At 47.1% G+C, this 22,024-nt stretch overlaps 1 protein-coding gene across 2 annotated transcripts in view; it reads left to right on the top strand.

Annotated features, from left to right (window-relative positions):
• gabrg2 (gamma-aminobutyric acid type A receptor subunit gamma2) overlaps nt 1-22,024 on the top strand; it is a 48,423-nt gene that overhangs the window by 5,092 nt on the left and 21,307 nt on the right. For both annotated transcript variants that reach the window (XM_030362197.1, XM_030362196.1), the window contains exons 2-6: nt 2,866-3,005; nt 5,722-5,789; nt 9,477-9,697; nt 10,966-11,048; nt 12,883-13,020. In XM_030362197.1, coding sequence (XP_030218057.1) covers nt 2,866-3,005; nt 5,722-5,789; nt 9,477-9,697; nt 10,966-11,048; nt 12,883-13,020 — 650 coding nt within the window. The remainder of the gene's footprint in view (nt 1-2,865; nt 3,006-5,721; nt 5,790-9,476; nt 9,698-10,965; nt 11,049-12,882; nt 13,021-22,024) is intronic.

Here is a 22,024-nt window from a genome sequence, read left to right as displayed (position 1 = left end):
GTCCGGTGTGTCCAGAGCACGGTGTTGTGTCCTGGCTCTATGGCGTAAGAGCTCCGAGCAAGGAAGAGCTCTTAGTGCATCCCCACTTCCCCTCCCCTAGCCTCCTTTCTGTTCTTCAACTTACCCATGGAAACCATACTTCTCTGAATATATTTATGTAACTCTAAAGCACTCGTGAATGCCCATATACGGTCTTTGCCCGGTGCCCGCGGCAACATCTAGTACCAACACATTGACATACTATCGCTAGCTCGCTGGTAGCCGATTTCCGTAACACGACTAAATGGTGAGAGAAACAGAAAACAGCACAATAAATCACTATAAAAACATACACAGAAAGCCAAAAACACATTATTTTATAAGCATTGTGACACATGTGAAGATGACGATGTGAAAAGCCTTTTCGTAAATAATTAGCTAGTTCTTAACGTCGGCAGAGCCGTGATGACATAAGGTGAAGTGCTCTCGCTCTTGAAGTCCTACAGAAGGCTCAGGTTCAAGGTTGACGCTCCTCTTGTCTGTCTCTCTGATCGCGCATCAGAGGCCACCGCTCGTTCTAACAAGTGATCCTGAACGGGATATGTTTGAGAATATGACCAAATAGTTTATTGTGTGCCCTGCCTTGGCGGAAATATGTTCACTCATAGACCTTGGCAGTCAGATTCAATGTTGTTTGTTCCAAGAAGTCGTGGTTTGCATGGTTTAGTTCTTCAGCTGGTCTGATATCTTTAGAGAGCATAGTTCAGTGAAACAAATTAGTAAAAAATACAAAACTTAAATTGGCAAACGTAAAATAACAACTCCCACGGTGCAGTTCAATTCTACCCTCGCATGTACGCCGTGGGGAACCAAGACAGTCGAGGCTAGTGGTTTCTACAAAGGTTTTTACTTTATAGTAAATTGTGCACACATAAATAGCAAGTCGCGTTGTTTTGTAGCGGACTGTAACAAAAGCGCTTCAGTGTCCTCTGACCATTTCATACAGCGTTCCCGAGTCATAAAGTCGCTGTTGGCACGATGACTGGTGTTTGCTGTTGCAACCTTGCAAACAGCATTGTTCTGCTGTCTTTTGATCGATCTCAGTTCAACGATTCCCATAGGAAGTGTTGTACATAGATATCATGTCAAGTTTTGATATAGTGTATGGATTCTCAACATATGAGGAATTTGCCTTTATTGGTTGTATAAGTAAAATAATAAAGCAATCACTTCCCTTGTCACCGATTATGAACCTACGTGAGGGCGCAATAACTCATAGAAGCATCTTTAATAGGGGTTCACCATGGGGGAATCGGAATGGAAACACACTGCCCAGGTTGATGGGAAGTTAGTCGCATAACGTCTCATGATGGCAGCAATTTATAGCTGTTGTGTCTTTCTGACATGCTAGCTAATGGTGAGGTACAGCGAGCTGTTCCGCTAGCAATTCTGCCATGCATCCATTTCATGGCAAACTTTGCAGAAATAATCAGAGCATAAAGTTTATATCTTTGCAAAAATTTACATTTAATACCCTGCTTTGTGTTGTTTTTTCTAACATTAGAAACATTTTCTATGTTATATGTTTCCAATATAATAGGTTTGTTATTTTTCCATTGAATTTCTTATTTTCCCAAGTACTATTCATTCATATTATGTTTTTGCTGATGAACTCCAACACAACTTTTTCAGAGACCGATTAATTTGAAAATAATTCTGGATATTCTTCATGCAGGTTCACCCAGCTATAGTTTAAGAACTGGGGGGACGCTTTTGACAAATGGGTGCATTTTAAATTGGCTTTAAATTGACTGCGATAAAATGCGGTTGTTTGGGTCAACAAAAAGATGACCACGTTATGCCTGAGAGCCCGTTAAAAATTTTTTTTTTCAATGTTCGTCTCAATGTCCGTCTCAACTGTTATCAAAAAAAGGAAGAAGTTGACAAAAACCTCCTCTTCTTCTACTTCTGTCGTGGATGGTGTGCCTGTGACAGCTGCATTGACCGCCTCATCTGTCCGAACTTCATAGGTGGGGCGGGGCTCGTGTAAAACGATCCAATGCTTCGTCCGTTTGAGTGTTTCGTCCAGATTACGTTCTGTTCCTATCTGCTCTGCCAGAAATGCTTCCATCCTTCAGTTGAGCGTTTTATAGGAAATTTTGTCGTGGTTTAAATGTAGTTTCCAGGGCTTTTTGTAATTCCACTCCATGATTCAAGTTCATCATGAATGTGACTTTAAATGTTTTACAGAAATCTCTCCAGACATGCAAGGGATCAAATCTGTGAAAAAATCGACAAGCACATGTTCAATTGTATTTACACTCCTGTTGTGCATGCCAAAAGATTATGTATTGACTTTGCTATGCTTTAAATAACATAACGGCTATGTGAATTAATGTATAATTCACCAAATCCAACCTAAAACATGACAGTATGACTGTCTTATTTATTTTTTACAGTGCTCATTTAGCTAATTCAGTAAAAATCACCAATCAAAAAGTCACGTGATGCGTGCAACATTTTGGTTGCACGTATCACATTTAATCATGAAGGTTTCCTAATGCTGCAATCGTATTTTACAGGTGCTGTAGGTACGATTTGAAAGTTTTAAAGCTAGAGAGCGGAAATGGGCAGAAGATCAAGATTGAGTGAATAAGCAACCCAAAAAAACCGTCCCTACCCTGTGCCCCTTCCCCACTTCCTCTGCCGTTGAGCAATGCATTCACCACATTGTCCCCGACTGACAGATGGCGATCCGTCGTCGGTCACTAATTACCCTCAGATACTGGCTCTTAAGTCGTTCCTACACGTGCACTTTTAATCCCGAAGACATCCCCAATCCCCATGGTAACATGGTATTAAAACGTGGCTTTGCTCTCCTTCCAGTTCGATCCAGACGGACGAGGACGACGAGGTGGCCAACAAGACGTGGGTGCTGACTCCCAAAGTGTACGAGAGCGACGTCACACACATCCTCAACAGCCTGCTGTATGGCTACGACAACAAGCTGCGCCCCGACATCGGAGGTGGGCGGAAACTCCGACACGGAGCACTCTGCTTAGTCATGGGGTCGGAAGGCATATACGTGTGTGTGTGCACACACACACGCACACACACACACACCAGCATGCAAACACACACACCCACACACACAAACATACACACACACACACACACACACACACACACACACACACACACACACACACACACACACACACACACACACACACACACACACACACACACACACACATGAAAAGTCAACCTCTCAATTTGAAAAAAGGATAGAGTTTGAAGAATTGTCAGAATTAGAATAAACAGTTGGGGGGTGGATCCAACCTCTGCCCGGCTGTTTTCTGGCAACAATGTTGTACCCATTCACAATACATTATTAGTATCAACAAATCTATTAGTATTGCATTCTCGCTGTCAAAATAGAGCATAATTATCTTTTTTTTTGCAATGAAGGACATTTAGACATACTGAAGTATATTGGAATTAGTAATGCATATGCATGGGTTCTGGACAACAATGTAATAAGTAGAATAGTTTCATAGTTAGGGAAATAGAATTGTCGTATATTTGGAATGTGTGTGCGTTTGTCTGATAGCCACCGACACACCTCCACACATCCTGTGCGTACTGCGAATTCCGACGTTCTCAGACAAAGTTTCTGGGAAGGTTTCAAATCAACCCTGCGGAGAATGACAAGTGTAGGAACCCACTTTCTGAATGCCCCATCTTGCCACTTTGGAACATGGGACTCCGTTTCTCTTCCCTTCATCAGACGATTCGTCAATTCAAGGCCAACGGCGCTATGCATCATTAAGTAGAGCACCAGTCCATTCCATGATGCACAACACCGTTTAAGAGTTGAACTTGACTGTTAAGAATTTTTTTTGTTCAGTCAAATGAGTCAAGTCATGCTTTTGATATTAACCCGCGTTCAAATGACGACGATATCGCTCACATCCAATCTATAAATAATACATAACTCAGTGCACCGTGACGGGTCTGTTTCCATCCGTTCTTTTCCGTCGTTCAAAATGAAGAGGGCTGTTTGCGACGCATCTCGCATCATATGAGCATAAAGCGTGTCTCCGAGCGAGCCCTCAGAAGAAGGCACAGCTGACAGCCCCCGACGACGACATCCTGCCTCTACTTCTTCTTCTTCTTCTTCTTCTTCTTCAAACGCGCTATGATCTTGCATTCTCGGTCTCCATGGCACAGCGGCTGCCAAGTGACACACGCCGTTTTAAACCGGCAATCGACTTAGCGATAGCATAACCGACCGCCCGACCGACCGACCCACCGCCCGCCCGACCCACCGCCACGCTGCGACTGAGGTCTCTCCTGCGCGGTAAATCCGGGGGATTTGGCAGAGCGGTTTCGTCCCTTTGAAGCTCTCCAAAGTAATGTTGAATGCCTCGGCGGTCTACGTATAACGATGAGGCGAATGAGGGAGCGTAGGAACGAGACGGACGGCAGGAAAGAGTAATATAAGGGAGCGGAGAGATCTATGTGGAGTGTCTCTTTGCTAGTGGGCACTGGGCGGTATAATTAAAATATGCTTTGTTACATGGCTACGTTGATAGCTCATCCATTAAGAGAATCAGCGGGTTATTATGTTGTGTGGTGCAAGTTATCCTGGCAAGGGACCAGACTGTGAGCAACAGGGGCCCCGTCTCTTACGAGCATTCGATCTGGACTGAAAGCATTCAGAATTCAGGTGTCTGGGAAAGACGTGGAGTCCTTTTTGATATGAACCTTCCGCCCTACCCCCCTTTACACAGCGACTGTCTGTTGCCTCCTGTCTCAGGGAGAATGGGAGAGCCATAATGTCCTCCCGTGGAGCCTCCGACAGATGCAGACTCCTCAGACTAGTCCCCCCCTTAGGTCCGCGCTGCGCTACGGGGTTCAAAGCGCCGCGGACGCTGATCCCAGAGGGCGTGAGAATTCTGACACGTTTGCGCCTTCTACTTTCTCTTTTCCCTGCTGTCAAGTTTTTTCCCAGAGCCTTATCTACTCTGACATCCACCTGGTCGCACACGTCAGCTCTTCTCCGTGCCTCAGTATAACACACACACACAAGCAAACACACACACACACACACACACACACACACACACACACACACACACACACACACACACACACACACACACACACACACACACACACACACACACACACCTCCATTGATGCTGAGAAAGAAGTACTTAAAAATGAAAGAAGCATATTTAGGATATGTTTTTTTGCTGCTCAAATAACTTTATGCAATGCTTTGTATCGTAGTATGTCTTTTTGAATTGTCTTATTTTGTGTTGCTCTCTATGTCTATTGCTTCATATTTATGAATACAACTCTGTGGCCCATTGAAAAGAAAAAATTGGTTGCAATTTAACCCAAACATAATGTCAGAAAGTCCTTAGCCTCTGTATTAAAAATATATTCAATATACCATATTTAAATATCTTATTTGAAGTGTTAGTAATGCCACAATTTTTTTTCATGTTTTAATTGACAGAAGATTCTTTCATAGTTTTCCTTTGGACTAGGGACATGTCAGGACTTTTTGCATTCACCTCAGTCCATCTCCTCATTCATCCCTGGCTAAAGGCTATGCAAGTGTCTGTCAGAGCCTACCAATGTCTCATCCCAAGTGGGTTAAAGATATTTAAATAGTAGTAAACTAAAACGCCGTCATTGAAACAGTGTTTCCTCCCTTTATCCCTGCAGTCAAACCAACGGTGATCCACACAGACATGTTTGTCAACAGCATCGGCCCGGTAAATGCTATCAACATGGTGAGTACAACTCTGTCATTCATGTCCGACTGTAAATTAAACCTTATATGAGTTATCTCGGTTAGATTTGCTTCGATGCTGTTGCTGATCGCATTGCCTCAAAAGGAGATTAAAGTCATATTGAATCATTTGTCTTCACATGAAACAAAAAATAAAATAAACCAATTACTTTTACTCGGCACGATTGACATCAATCAACTGATGAATTGATATCGACCAATGATAATGATCCCATTAATAGCATGCTCCCTTCAGTCACTTTCGTTAAACCAATCGTTTTCCTAATTCTATGGCTAAAGATGTGAGTGAATTTCTGGTAGTGGCTGGCCCCAACACGGATGAACTCTGTACTATTTGTAGACCAGAGCATACAAGTTAAGCTGCCGTAACAGTAAAAATAGGGCAGGAGAGTGGGTGGGGAAACAAGATTACTGTGAGAGAAAGAGTGAGAGCGCGCGAGAGAGAGAGAGAGAGAGAGAGAGAGAGAGAGAGAGAGAGAGAGAGAGAGAGAAAGAGAGAGGGAGAGAGAGGTAGAAAGACAGGCGGAGAGAGAGAAAGATGAAAGGTGGTGTGTGTTTGCATGTCGATGTGTCTGTGTGTGTCTATGCATGTCTTTCTTTGTATGTGTGTATGGTGTGACTGTGTGGCTGTGTTAGTGTGTGTATTTGTATGCCTGTGCTCGTGGGGTGTGTATCTATGTCGGCTTGTTGTTGTGCATGTATGTGTGTTTGTGTGTATGTGTGTGTGTGTGTGTGTGTGTGTGTGTGTGTGTGTGTGTGTGTGTGTGTGTGTGTGTGTGTGTGTGTGTGTGTGTGTGTGTGTGTGTATTGGTGTGCATGTGTGCCTGCGTGTGTGTGTGTGTGTGTGACGTATTGCAGCAGATACCCGGGCCTGATGTAGCATTGGGTTGCGTTCCGTCTTCTGGGGTCCTGCTGAGAGTTGAATCCTATTGTTATTCCGGTGGAGTTGTCTGCTGCTCTGCATGGTTGAAAGGTGCCTTTAAAGCTGTCTTATACTGCTGGCTGGCTTGGTGCACTCTCTCTCTCTCTCTCTCTCTCTCTCTCTCTCTCTCTCTCTCTCTCTCTCTCTCTCTCTCTCTCGCCCGCCCCGCAACTACTGTCACAGCCACGTAAATAGAGAGGCGCTGTGGTGATCTGCTGGCTGTTAATCACATTCAGCCCACACTACCCTAAGACCAAGTGTATGTCAGTGGGTGCGCGTGTGTGTGTGTTTGTGTTTGTTCTTTGTGTGTGTACGTGTGCGTCCTGTCGGAGTGCTCCTCCATAACAATGGCCTTTGGCTCACGTGAAACTTTGATTGATCACCGCACTTTCCGATGTCATTAGCGTCGCCGGTCCGCCGCGTGCACACTAAATCACACCGGCAATCTGGGGGAGGGGCCGCAGTGGGGCGGGGGGGGGGAGGGGCCGCAGTGGGGCGGGGGGGGGAGGGGCCGCAGTGGGGCGGGGGGGGAGGGGCCGCAGTGGGGCGGGGGGCACGGGAGAGGGGAGAGGAGAGAAGGGAGAAGGGGAGGAGGGGAGAAGGGAAGTTGGGGAGTAGGGGATAAGGGAGTAGGGGATAAGGGAGTAGGGGAGAAGGGAGTAGGGGAGAAGGGGAGAAGGGAGTAGGGGATAAGGGAGTAGGGGATAAGGGAGTAGGGGAGCAGGGAGAGAGGAGAAGGGAGTAGGGGATAAGGGAGTAGGGGAGAAGGGAGAAGGGAGAAGGGAGTAGGGGAGAAGGGAGAAGGGGGAAGGGAGAAGGGGGAGGTGAGTAGGGGTGTAGGGAGTGAGGAGTAGAGTACGGAATAGGGGAGAAGGGAGTAGGGCGAAGGGGAGGAGGGAGTTAGGGGAGAAGGGAGAGGGGAGAAGGGAGAGGGGAGAGTGGGAGAGGGGAGAGTGGGAGAGGGGAGAGTGGGAGAGGGGAGAGGGGAGTAGAGTAGGGAGAAGGGGAGCAGGGGGTCGGTGCGCGAGGTGCGTGTGTTGGAGTGCACTGCCGGTGCGAGGGTGCGCAACGCAGCATGAAAAACAATTTTTCAGAATTCTTAATTATGTATGAGGAATGGATCAAATATGGCGGCGGTACAAATCGCACGCTCCGTAGAGAAGTGAGGTGGTTTGGGGGGGGGGGGGGGGGGGGGGGGGGGGGGGGGGGGGGGGGGGGGGGGGGGGGGGGGGGGAAGCAGGGAAGAGGGACACAGTTAAAGGAAAGGAGGTGAGAGAAGAAAATTGAAATAAATAAATGGGGAGACTCGAGACCCTTACCGTAGGAGGGAGTGGTGTAAGGGCGACACAACGCTGTGTGCGCGGCGCGGGGAACACACGCGCGCGTCACTGTGTGTATGCAGTGAGCGGTGACACCGCGCACTACACCACTAGCAGGGGTTCCCGATGAAGTCTAGTCCACAATCACCTTGGATCAGCGGAAACATTGACAGTAACTCACAATAAATTGCTGTGGATTGACGGGCTGATAAAAAAAAAAATAATAATAAAAATGATGTGGGTTTAAAGTCTTGTTTGTTACTCTTTGACGTGGATTTGGGCTGCATTGTTAAGCTAAGCCATTGTCAGGAACTGAATGCCTCTGTGTCCTCTCACAGACAAATCCCTGTGTATTAATGTATTTATTATCTCTAAATAAACTCTTTCTCTCTCTCTCTTTCTCTCATGCTCTCTCTCTCTTCTCTCTCTCTCTCTCTCTCTCTCTCTCTCTCTCTCTCTCTCTCTCTCATGCTCTCTCTCTCTCTCTCTCTCTCTCTCTCTCTCATGCTCTCTCTCTCTCTCTCTCTCTCTCTCTCTCTCTCTCTCTCTCTCTCTCTCTCTCTCCCTCTCTCTCTCTCTCTCTCTCTCTCTCTCTCACTCTCTCCTCTCTCTCTCTCTCTCTCTCTCTCTCTCTCTCTCTCTCTCTCTCTCTCTCTCTCTCTCTCTCTCCCTCTCTCTCTCTCTCTCTCTCTCTCACCTCTATCTTCACTTGTCATGCTTCTTTTGAACAGGATTCATTCTTTTTCTCCGTACCCCCAACCAACCCCCCCCCCCCCCCCCCCTTCTGAGGACAAAAGCACAGTGAGGGCAGGTTATGAAGAGAGATAATACTTCAGCCGAACAAGAGGGAATATTAATTGCCCCGTTGAACATTTAATTTTCGGGTTGAGGGCTTCAAGATGGCCTCGTTCAGCGGTGCTATTTAAACGGGCACAAAGCCATTCCACGGGGCCCAGAGACAGCCATCTTGAAGAGTGGTGGTGCCTGGAAGTGTATTTTGACATTACATTTCTATTATAAATGTACATTTCCCCTCCTTAACCAAGAGTTATCGACAAAAAAAAGTACTTTTAAGGTTTCTGCCTCAGAGAGCACCCAAGCTATTTTAAGGGTCAGTGGTTTGAAACACATCGAAACCTTCGGAGGAATTTCCCCGAGGTGGATTTTTTTAAAAGTCAAACTTGTAAAATAAAGGGACTGGAGAGAGAGAGAGCTGCCGACTTTAATGTCTTCAAAGGCAGATGTAAGACATATGATTATTATTCATAAGGAGACATGAAGCATGCCATATGCTTTATGGAATTGCCTTGAAATCATAACTTTATGATTAAGAAAGGCCTTCATCCATGTCAAATAAAAAAAAGCACGAACGATCTTGTAAGACGTGAATCCTTCAAACATTTGTTTTCGCCCCCCCCCCCGTCAGGAGTACACCATCGACATCTTCTTCGCCCAGACGTGGTACGACCGGAGGTTAAAGTTCAACAGCACAATGAAGGTCCTGCGCCTCAACAGCAACATGGTCGGGAAGATCTGGATCCCCGACACCTTCTTCCGCAACTCCAAGAAGGCCGACGCCCACTGGATTACCACGCCCAATCGCATGCTCCGGATCTGGAATGACGGACGCATCCTGTACACTCTGAGGTAAGAGAACGCAGGTAAAGGCTGAGGTGGAACGATGGAGCGTGAGGACAGAGAAGGACAGGGGATTCTACCATCTGCGCTCCGACCCTGGGAGAAGGCTTTTGTGGTATAATGTTGTCCCAAAGTGACACAGAGTGACACGTGAATATAAATACAAATGACATTAATCTTAATCTATTATTACTCAAATACAAAGATGCATACATTTGGGGGTTTTAATGAATCTGCAGTGATTATTGTTTTGTGTGTATTTATTTAGTTCTTATTGTTTTGATCGGCATAATTCAGTAGAATATAATGTATCCCAAATATACGTTTGGATTACATTCCGAGCTCAAAATACTCACACTTGACTTTCATCCGTATCTATCTGCAGCATTCATAACAAACCGCAAATGATGTCACTCAGATTGGCCTTTCACACGCAGACACACACACACACACACACACACACACACATGTCGTTAAGTGAGCAGGTGCTTCGGTGAACCTTCTCTATAGTGTCTCCCGTCTCGCGGCTAACGGGACAAGCGCTCAGAGGGGCAGCGTAAACAGGGGGCGGCGTATTAATAACCGGGCGCGCAGCGCGCCATACATCATCGTAAACACAGCGGGACGCCGCCGCCGTTCAGGTCTGCCATTATCAACCGTAATAAGATAAGAAGAGGAGAGGTGAACTCTGCCCGGCGACCCTTTATCACATCATGATGGATTCCTCGTGCGCGCATCGCAACACACCCCCCCCACCCTCCCCCCCACACCACTTCATTAATTTGTTAAAGAACTCTGCGTTTAACCGACAGATAATTAGGATGGCGGCCTTGTGATATACGACCGTAGCGTGGTGTGTAAAACCCGGTGTTAAGGTCACACACTCATTAGAGCGGCGAAATGACTCTGCCTTTAAGGTCTTTAAAGTATGAACCCAAGACACCGTTCCTGCCGCTGGAGAAGGTTAGGTTTTATTACGTTTGTAAAGTTCAACGTGCTGTGCGTGGATTAAGTTATGAATTGCATTGTACAGAGTTTGTTGTGTTTTGAGTGCGAGCTGATGTCTCGCGTTGGCTGTTTTCATCGACGTCAAAGGATGCTCAGAAAGACTGAATGCACTAATGTGTTTGTTATTCTGTTGAATACATTTACAATACAAAAAATATCAATAAATTTGTCCGCCGTCAAAATCTTTTATTTGTACATTTTTTCATTCACTTTACCAGACTATTCCTCTGTTGCTCGGGCACTTAAATTATGTATTTGCCTGTTTCCAGGTTGACTATCGACGCTGAGTGCCAGCTTAAACTGAACAACTTTCCCATGGATGAGCACTCCTGTCCCCTGGAGTTTTCAAGCTGTAAGTCATACCATATGCTGTTGAAATTCTGTTACTCTCTCTCTCTCTCTCTCTCTCTCTCTCTCTCTCTCTCTCTCTCTCTCTCTCTCTCTCTCCCCTCTCTCCCTCTCTCCCCTCTCTCCCTTCTCTCTCTCTCTCTCTCTCTCTCTCTCTCTCTCTCTCTCTCTCTCTCTCTCTCTCTCTCTCTCTCTCTCTCTCTCTCTCTTTCTTACTATGTATCACCCTTTATCTTGCTACCGCCTTACCATACATTTATTTATGTATATATATGTATATATATATATGTATATACATATTATTTTATTGCTGCCTCTCTTTCCCACACTACCACCATAACTGTGAAAAGGGGTTACGTTCACAGTTCCTACCTTATTCATTATTGTTTGGTTCGTACTGCAGCATTGTGAGGAAGAATACAGAGCCTCACATCAACATAATATTTGAGTCAATACATGAGTCATATCCTGTATACCGTCAAACAAAAATGGTAAAACAAAAATGAGCCCTGCACTTAATGAAAAGTGATATTCCTGCCAACGTCTCCTGAAAAAACCTTCACAACAATTCCATTTACGCAATATTTGCATTAGATCAATATCGTTTTAGAATAATGCTTTCTTATTGGGGAGTCTACCCAAGGATGGTGGAGCCAAGGAGCCAAGTCTTTAGTAGGGGGGGGTGGAGGGAATGGAGGGAAATGCTGATGAGCCTGCCACGGAGCTACAAAGAGATGCACCTTGGGAGATCCTTCCTAAATAGCTCTAGCCGAAGAATAATAAACGGATGGATCCGTATATATCTCACAGGCACTCACTAAACATGGGTTGCTGCCTTGCTAAGAGACTCTGGATCCCCCCCCCCAGCTCTCTGGATTGGACAATATCCAGTTAGCAGTAAATAAATAAATAAAGGAGGATGGAGTCTGATTTAAAAGTATGCCCTGCGTGCATTGCCGGTTAATAGGGTCGACTTCCTGTCAGACAGGATGTCGGAACAGACGAATCTGTCGATCCGACGTGCCTCCGAGGTCCTGAAGAACGTGCTGTCCAAAGGAATACTTACAAAGTTAGGTTGGCCGTTAAGCTTTGCTCTGGGATCCTAATGCACACCATGCAGACGCGCCGCGGTAGCTCTCTGCTGCAGCAGCCAATCACCTTCATACCTCTGCACTCACGTTAGCACCGAGCTGCAGCGCACGTGCTTGGATGATGTGTCTGACTTATTTAGCGGGAATAACGCTACCGGTTGTGTTTCTGAATAAAAGCAGAAGAGAGAGGATCACTCATGCATAGGGGACCCAACACAGAGTGAATTATTTAAAACACATTTTGTGTATCCAAAATACATAGTACAAGGGTTTGTTATTGTCGTATAATCAAGTCATGTCTGTTTCAGTTGAAGAACCTTTACTCTGAATAACCTTGTCAATGTATTTTACACCAATAATTTGGGTAAATCCTCTTAAGCGGTTCATCAATTATGAGTCTAAACTAAATACATTAACCCCCTAGCCCCCCTAAGCATAAGTAAAGGCTTCCTTCACTATCAAGCTAGAGACCTTGACAGGGAATGCAAAGTAGTAAATCCCTCCTTTTCCCTGGGATGGTAAGGGGTGCGATGGTTGCAGTCATGGGCAGACAAAACGCTAGCAGACAAGCAGAAAGGACTAACTCTAAACCATTCAATTTGTCCAAAAATGTAAGAGAGACAGAGTTTTCCTCACATCGGCCGACCGTCCCTCAGCGGGAAGACCCCTCCCAATGCCCCCCCTGAGGATCTGTCCTCCCCCACTCTAACCTGGCCGTGTTCTCCCCTCTCCGCTGCGGGCGTGCAGACGGCTACCCCCGGGAGGAGATTGTCTACAAGTGGAAGCGGAGCTCGGTGGAGGTGGGGGACATCCGGTCCTGGAGGCTGTACCAGTTCTCCTTCGTGGGCCTGAGGAACACCTCGGAGGTCGTCAGGACCGTGTCAGGTAGGTCCGGCCGGCCGTCTGCGGGGAGGGGGAAGCCGCCCGCGGGTCCGTCTGCCCTTTCATGGATCAGTGGCAGCAGCAGCTCCGTCTCTCGCTGCTCCCCCGCTAACCTTTCGCCGCGTCGCGATCGGTTTATGTTCGGCGTACATTAGTGGAGGACAATTGACCGTTAAAGCATGTGCTTGTGTATGTGTGTGTGTGTGGGGGTCTTCGTGTGTGTGCGTGTGTGCGGCACATGCTTGATTGTGTGTGCGTGTGTTTGCTTGCGTGTGAATGCACGTGTGTGGGAGGTTGTGTGTGTGCGTTTGTGCATGTGTGTGTGCACGTGCATGCTTGGGTGTGTGTTTGTGTGTGGGTGCACGCGTGTGGGTGCGTGGGTTTGTGTGTTTGCGTGTGTGTGTGAACATGCTTGTGTGTGTGTGTGTGTTTGTGTGTGCGTGTGTGTGTTTACTTGTCAACTCACCAATGAAGAAGCATTATCAAGGTCATTCCATCCTGGGAAACACTGTATTCGAGATGTCCTCTTCGTTGACAAGTGCTAGTTTGTCATTAACACAACAAGAAAATGAAACAGGGAATACTGTGAATAAATCATTCATTTATTGGGTTGATTCATTCACCCGTTAAGCAAGGCAGCGATGTGATCCTCTGCTTCAGGGATTTTGTGTTGACGTACGGAAAAGTTGCAATACAGGCATGCACATGCATCTTGTTTGCTGATGTGTATTTGCATTAGATGTGAATATGTAATGCATATGATGATACAATATACAGAAATAGAAAAAATGGGCCAAAGAAAGTTATTGCATCTGATCTCGGCCATATGGCCGAAAAAAGTCAGAGCAAGCGATTTATTTTACTCACAAACTCAACAAGCCTCTGGATGATTCATGCTGGCTAATCACTTAGCCCCACCTTCCCATCATCTTAGAGTGGTTTTCCTTACTCTGGCAGATATGAACGTGCATAAGTGACTAAAAAGGAACCCAATCAATTTGTATATGAACATAAATACTGCTGTGCAAGTGTCTGTTTTTTTTTCATTAATAGTAGGGTTGGAATTTGTTTAGTTTTTTGGGGATATTTATTGAGGCTATTCCCCTAAGTGCATATTGATCAAGGGAAATTGATATTACCTCGGCTGTAGTCAATCCATTCGGTGCCTTCTCTCTATCATGGAGAATGCGATGGTTGGGAAAGATAATTTCATGAGAAGGGTAGTGATGGCCACTCATTATTCCTTCTTACCTTTGCAGATGCAGTGTATTAGAGTTATCTACTACATCTAAATCACAGGGGGTTTAACTTAAAATAACTTGTGTGTGTTGGTTTGTGTGTGTGTGTTTGTGTATTTATGCTCATGACTTCTTAAGAATATGTTAATATTGTCTGAGCTGAGTTAACACACAGTTAAACGTGTGGGGATATCAAGCCCTTCACTGAAACGCTATGGAGGACACGACACGCGATTACAGAATCTCAAGCCAGCGTGTTTTCCTGTCGAGTGGTTTGGATGTTTGAGGATGTCTGCTTTCAGGAGCAGCAATCAAACCAAAGCCTTCACTGGGCTATGCATGGCTGCTTCGACAGCTGTTTAGCCTGGGTTTTCACACACGCACACACGTGCACAGACACATGCAAAACCACGCACACATGCATGCACAATCACACACACATACACAGACACACTGGGGACGTCTCCCGCAGGCATTTTTAATTTGAACAGTGGAGTTAAAATCTGCAGCTTCACTGCTACAATCCACCTGGGCATAACAGACTGCGGAGTGATAGACGCACACAGAGGACATTTGAGTGATTTTAGAATGTAGCCAGAAAGACAAGACGACTGCTATCAGGAACACGGAGAAACTCTCTCTCTCTCTCTCTCTCTCTCTCTCTCTCTCTCTCTCTCTCTCTCTCTCTCTCTCTCTCTCTCTCTCTCTCTCTCACTCGATCTCTCTCTCCCTCTCTCTCTCTCTCTCTCTCTCTCTCTCTCTCTCTCTCTCTCTCTCTCTCTCTCTCTCTCTCAATCTCACTCTCTCACTCTCTCTCTCTCTCTCTCCCTCTCTCTCTCTCTCTCTCTCTCTCTCTCTCTCTCTCTCTCTCTCTCAATCTCTCTCTCTCTCAATCTCACTCTCTCACTCTCTCTCTCTCTCTCTCTCTCTCTCTCTCTCTCTCTCTCTCTCTCTCTCTCTCTCTCTCTCTCTCTCTCTTTCCGCGTTGCCGGATATTTGCATAAGCGGCCATCTGCTTTCTCGTCACGTTAGAAAACGTTGGCTCGGGTCAGAGAGACCTCCTATCCCCTGCCATCTCTCCGGGTGTGTCTGTCCTCCGTCTTGACCTTGCTTGTGTGTTGGAGAGAGCAGAGAGAGCCCTCGTTCCCCCCGTTGTGTCGGCTGTACAGACGCCCTGACCCATCGGGGCCGATGAGCCCCTCTCACCTTCCTAATCCCCTTCAGCGTAATGTCCCAGATCAAAGCGCTAAGTGGCGTGGGACTGATTAGATTGGATCCTTCATGGTGTTTGGTTACACTGTGCTAACAGGGGACACAACCATGTATGCTGTGGTCGTTTGTTGCAGGCTTTGCTTAATAGCAAAGCCTGCAAGTGCTTGGACCTCGACGTTTCTCTGGGTTGTGAATTGTTTTGAATTGTAGTCTCTGTTCATTCAGGGAATTCTCAATTGAAATGAATTACGACAAACTACGAGCTATTCTGCCAGTGATTTTGTAAATAGTTGTGTGATATATTTGCTTTTTTCTCGCCTCAAGGTTGCTCTCAGGTAGACACATGTGAATGTAGTAGCGAAGGTGAAAGTCAAGAGACAACTAGGCTTCTTTTCAGCCAATTAGGGAAGAGACATCTTGCTGGGTACAAGTCTTGAATGAGATTCTATGTTGTAGTGACGCCGCAAAGGCAAAAAGTGTCTGAAACGGTAGGTGTTAGCAACAGTAAGCGCCCCTTCCACCTCCTCCTCCTCCTCCTCCTCTTCCTCTTCCTCCTTCTCCTCCTCCTCCTCCTCCTCCTCCAAGAGACAAACCAAAAAGCTACCTTTATGAGCAGTACCAGACTCATCATTAGCGGGCAAAACCGACAGACAGACAGACAGACTGACTGACAGACAGAAGGACAGACAGACAGACAGACAGACAGACAGACAGACAGACAGACAGAGGTGCAGCAGTGCCTGTTCTAAACAGGGCCACCTCAGGTGAGCAGCCGCCGGGCCCCGTCCCTCCCCGTTTGGCGGGACGCGGCGCAGGCTCCTCCAGGCGGGCCGTCCTTTATCACAGCCACCACTCTCACTTAGCGTACAGTCGTGTGGTGCTTCATCAACACCTCCACCAGGATAACACAATAAAGAGCGACGGCAGGGCTGAATACCGAGGGCGAAGTGTACGGACCGGCGTCAGGGAACTCAATTAAATTTCACTTGGTGCGCAGTGACCGCTTTGGGAGGATCCCCTGCCGCTCCCGTTCTCTCTCTGTTTTTTTACTTGCAGGCTGTGTCTGTTTTTGTTTGAGTTCTCATCTCGGCCCAGATGACCAGTGGCAGGCCTCCTCGTGTCGCTTCACATCAGGGAGGCCTTTCAGAGGGGGGGGCAGAGATTTCAACCTATGTCCAGCAACACACACACACACACAGACAGCGCACGTGCACGCAAGGACACATTAGGATGTACGCACGTGCATACATACGCACACACAAGCGCACGGACGCACGCACACACTTGCATACACTTACATACACACACACACACACGCACGCACGCACGCACGCACGCACGCACGCACGCACGCACGCACGCATGCACGCACGCACGCACACACACAATGACGCACTTTAATGCATGCATGTAGATATTTGCGCACGTAAGCATAGACATTTCATTGGCTATGTGAAGTGCTTCTTCTGAGCAAGGACCTTCCGGAGGACATTACTGTTTTCAAGAGAGAGAGAGAGAGAGACAAGGAGAGTGAGTGAGCGGGCTAGAGGAAGGGACTTGAGGCAGGGAGACTGTGTAAGGGATAACAGAGAGACGGAGGCTTTGTGCGTAAGACACTGCGGATGAAGTCCCCCGTAACTTCACTTAAACGTTAACCCCCTTCCCTGACCTGGATAAGACATCCAGGCGGTATGCTCCCACATCTGCCTTCCTGGAAACCGCCAAGGATAGGAAACTGCTAAAGTCTATAAATACAAATATATAGATGCTGGGAGAGTGAGAGCGAGAGAGCGAGAGAGAGAGAGAGAGAGAGAGATAGAGAGAGAGAGAGAGAGGGAGTGGGAGAGAGAGAGAGAGAGAGAGAGAGAGAGAGAGAGAGAGAGAGAGAGAGAGAGAGAGAGAGAGAGAGAGAGAGAGATAAGGAACAGAGGGCAGGAGGTTGAAATGATGGTGAAGGAACTAAAGATAGAACAACCATATAAAGATATTTTAATCCCAAAGGGGACTGTATGTCTTTACACCGACTAGTAAAGAAAGAATCAGGCCTATGTTTGAGGCAAAGTGCTGAAAATATCATTTAGTTTGATGTCATTTAATATATGGGGAATGTATGATGACATATGATGACATGGATATATTCTCTCTGCGTTACATGAAAAATAAATATGTTTACATTTATTGAGAGTTTACACAAGAAGAGCTTTGCTCTGAAGCATTGAAGGTTTCAGTGACACTTGCCAGCTCCCTCTCTCTCTCTCTCTCTCTCTCTCTCTCTCTCTCTCTCTCTCTCTCTCTCTCTCTCTCTCTCTCTCTCTCCTTCTCCCTAGCTCTTTCTCACTCGACCTCCTGCTGTCTTCTGCCTCACTTGTATTACAGTGAGTCATAAAATGGTTTTAGCGTATGCTTAATTAGATCTCTATTTATCTGTTGTGTGTGTTTGTGTGCGTGGACCTCTGCATTTGTCTGTGTGTTCATGTGTGCCTGTGCAAACATGTGTGTATGTTCTTTTGAGTACCTTACTGCCACAAATGCATGCATCCACACACATTCGTACGTGTGTGTGTGTGTGTGTGTGTCTGTGTATGACTGTGTGAGTGTGCGTTTGTGCCTGCAAAAGTATGTGTGCATACTGCATACCTGTGTGTGTGTACGTGTGCCAGGCATACGTGTGCGTGAGTGTGTTCATGCGTGTTTGGTGCATTTGTGCATGCCTCTGTGTGCCTGTTCGGTGTGTGTGTGTGTGTGTGTGTGTGTGCACGGGTGTACATGTGTGTGCCTGCAGAGTTTTTTTATTTTTATTGAGGGCTATTCGTGGAGTGACCCTGTGCTATCCGGTAGCGTGACTGGAGATGCTGTTATCCGTGTGCTCCGGTCTGTGTGATTGAGTTGGAGAGGCTGGGGCCCCCGGGTCGCCACCACCACCGCTACCCATGGTTCTCTCTCTGTCTCTCTCTCTCTCTCTGTCTCTATCTTTATGTCTCTCTCTGTCTGTCTGTCTGTCTGTCTGTCTGTCTGTCTGTCTGTCTGTCTGTCTGTCTGTCTGTCTGTCTCTCTCTCTCTCTCTCTCTCTCTCTCTCTCTCTCTCTCTCTCTCTCTCTCTCTCTCTCTCCCTCTCCCTCTCCCTCTCTCTCTCTCCCTCTCTCTCCCTCTCTCCCTCTCTTTCTCTCACACACTCTCCCTCTCTATCCCTCCACATTATGCAGAGTGACGGGCCCTTGGCATAGGTAGTCTGTAGGGCATCATGGGGTAAGAAAGGAAGCTAAGGTCTAAAAACCAGACACATGTGAGGATTGTGCGAGCAGAACAGATCTATCTGTAGACAGACGCACGGGCGGAAAGACAGCCCCACGGGCATGGATGAGCGACGTCAATACATTTGCAGACGGACAGAAGGACAGAAGGACGCACACTGATGTAAACGCTCACACAGCGCACACCTCCCCACTCTCAACAGAGAACCACACCCACCACATCATGGGCGAGCGTTCAGTACTCACGCGTGGGCCCGGACTCTCAGGTCACTCTGATTCCTTACCTCTCCTTATTTGCCACATCAGGGTTTTCACAGGGAAATAATACTTATACTCTCATGGTGAGGCCAAATTACTGGGTGTAAACATGTTGTGTTGCGTGACACACCAAGCACCAACCGGAAAAACAAGACCTGCCCTTATGGATATCTGCTTAGAGAGAAAGACAGAGAGACAGAGAGAGAGAGAGAGAGAGAGAGAGAGAGAGAGAGAGAGAGAGAGAGGGAGAGAGACAGAGAAAGAGACAGAGACAGAGACAGAGACAGAGAGTGAGAGAGTAGGGTTATTGCCTGTGTGTCGAGAGAGTCGGGGTGGGGGGGAAACATCCCCTCATGGCTCTGCAATAATAAGGTGTAGCGCACACTGGTTTGATAGGAGCGATCCAAAGCAAATTATTGGGCTGTGTTATCGAATTGTTCGCCAAAATTTCCTCCGGGAAGACGAGGGAGCTTGTCACCGGCCGGTGGCGTTAATCAAGACGAGTCGGAGCCAGACGGAGAGCAATAAAACCTGAAACGTCCAACGTCCTCCTTTTTTTCGTTTTTCTCGTATTTATTTTGTTACTGAAACAATGCATCCGTAATCAAACAGCTCGCCGGTTAAATTGCGGCATGTTCGGGAATCTACAATTATTCAAGGTTTATTTTTGTTCCTGTCCATCCGAATCAATGGGGAAATTTATTTAACGCCCCCTGTGGGACCCCCTCCACCGGTGAAGGAGAGCCACAATGTGGGAATCAATGTTTCAAGTTCAGTAGTTCAAGATGAATAATAAATAGGCACAGAATCACACACACACACACACACACACACACATGCACGCACGCACGCACGCACGCACACACACACACCCACACACAGACACACACACACACACACAGCGCATATGCCTTGCCCGTGCTCTGGTTCTGGTGAGTCATCGGCGTTTCAGATATGCATGTGATTTCTGAGCACCTCTGTTTCCTCTGTGATGCAGCATCCTCACATCCTCACGTGATGAAACACGTACGCATTGCATTCCTCCCGCCAGGTCTCCTCCTTAAAAACCCAGCCCTGTCTTAACAGCATGCGCACATTTAATCAACCGTCGCAGTTGGGGAGGGGGGGGGGGTCAGAGGGGCCCGTGCACACCCGCCACAGAATAGCCCGGGGCGGCCTTTCATGCCGTACGCAATTCTCCAGCGAACAAACCTTGAGATAAACACCTCGCTCGTCAACAGATTGAATAACACAATCGCAGTCCACGTTAGTTCGGTCGCTCGACACGTGTTATGACGGGTGCGACACGAGCAGCGCACTGCGGGACCGCTGTGTTTCCCTTGATGGAGTGCGTGTGTTTGGCTGCCGCAGCAGCCGCGTGACGCCGAGAGGAGCCGGCTGAGGACAAGCGAAACAAGTCTTTAGCCGAGGTGAAACCTGGCCGCTTAACAAGCAAAGCTCTCTCCCCATAATTCTCTCGCTCTCTCTCTCTGACTCTCTCTCGTTCTGTCGCTCTATCCTCCTATGGTTTGCTCCTGGGTGATGGTTATGATGGCCAGGAGTGGGAGGAAAAACACTCTGACTCAGCCATATAAAATCCTCCTTTTGTTGAGTTAAATACCAATTTACTCTCTCGCTCACTCTCGCTCTCTTTCGCTCCCTCTCTCCAGCTCTCTCTCTCTCCATCTCTATTTACGTCTTTCTCTCTCTGTCTCTCTCCCCCTCCCCTGACCCTCCCCCTCCCTTCCCTCCACAACATTCACTAAATGAACTCATATTTACTTCCTGTGGATTGTCCATCACCTGCCCTGTCTTTATTATCCTCCCATAAAGTATTTCACTATCTCGTTGACTCTCTCTCTCCCTTCTCCTCTTTCTCGTGGTCTCTCCCTCCTTGTTTGCCATGCTTCCTTTTATCTTCACATCTTCTCTCACCCTTGTCCCTCCCCATTTGCGGAGTTATCGCTCTCTGTCTAAATCAATCTGCACCCTCTCTCTCTGCCTCTCCCTCTCTCTCTCCCTTTCTCTCTCTCTCTCTCTCTCTCTCTCTCTCTCTCTCTCTCTCTCTCTCTCTCTCTCTCTCTCTCTCTCTCTCTCTCTCTCTCTCTCTCTTTTTCTCTCTGTTCTCTCTTTCTTTATCTCTCCCTCTGTTGTTCTCTTTATCCATCACTACTTCATTGGTCTCTCTATTTTCATTCTTCAGCCCCAGTCTTACGACAGAGATGTCAATGTGTTCCTGTGTCTGGTTTCGCTATCTCTCTCTTTCTCTTTCTCTCTCTCCACAGCAATTTTGCTCTCACTCTTTCTTTCACTTTGTCACTTGCTTCATCTCTCTCTCTTTAGCTCACGTCTCATTGGTCTCTTTTTATTCTACAGCCCCAGTCACGCCACAAAGATGTCAATGTGTTCCTGTTGCCCGCTCTCTCTCTCTCTCTCTCTCTCTCTCTCTCTCTCTCTCTCTCTCTCTCTCTCTCTCTCTCGCTCTTTCTCTTTCTCGCTCTCGCTCTTTCTCGCTCCCTCTCTCTCTCTTGCTCTCGCTCTCTCTCTCTCTCGCTCTCTCTCTCTCTCTCTCTTGCTCTCGCTCTCGCTCCCGCTCTCGCTCTCTCTCTCTCTCTCTCCCTAATACTAACTGTTTATCTGCTTGCCTCTTGTCTGGCTGTTTGACAGACTAATAAGGAGTAATTAACACCTGGGAGCCAGGGATGGTGACAGACCATTGGGCCTAAAAGAGATTGCTTTAGCAGGAAATGGGCCTCTTGTTTTCTCCACCAATGACTACCACCTGCATATCAAAGAGCTCCCATGGTGCACTGCACTGCAATCGAGAGGCAGTTTAGGCTAAAAGACGGGCGGAGATATAGGGGTTGACAGATAGAGCGAGAGAGAGAGAGAGAGAGAGAGAGAGAGAGAGAGAGAGAGAGAGAGAGAGAGAGAGAGAGAGAGAGAGAGATATTCAATCTCCAAAGGGGATTGACAAAGAGGGAGTGAGAGACAGAGAGGAAGATGATGCTGTTTCGTGGTTAACAACGCTGCGTAACCAATTACACA

Source organism: Gadus morhua, chromosome 7 (assembly GCF_902167405.1).
Source record: "Gadus morhua chromosome 7, gadMor3.0, whole genome shotgun sequence".
NCBI classification, from domain to species: domain Eukaryota; kingdom Metazoa; phylum Chordata; class Actinopteri; order Gadiformes; family Gadidae; genus Gadus; species Gadus morhua.
The sequence above is the reverse complement of the archived record's forward strand: the minus strand, read 5'-3'. Positions and strand labels throughout refer to the sequence as shown.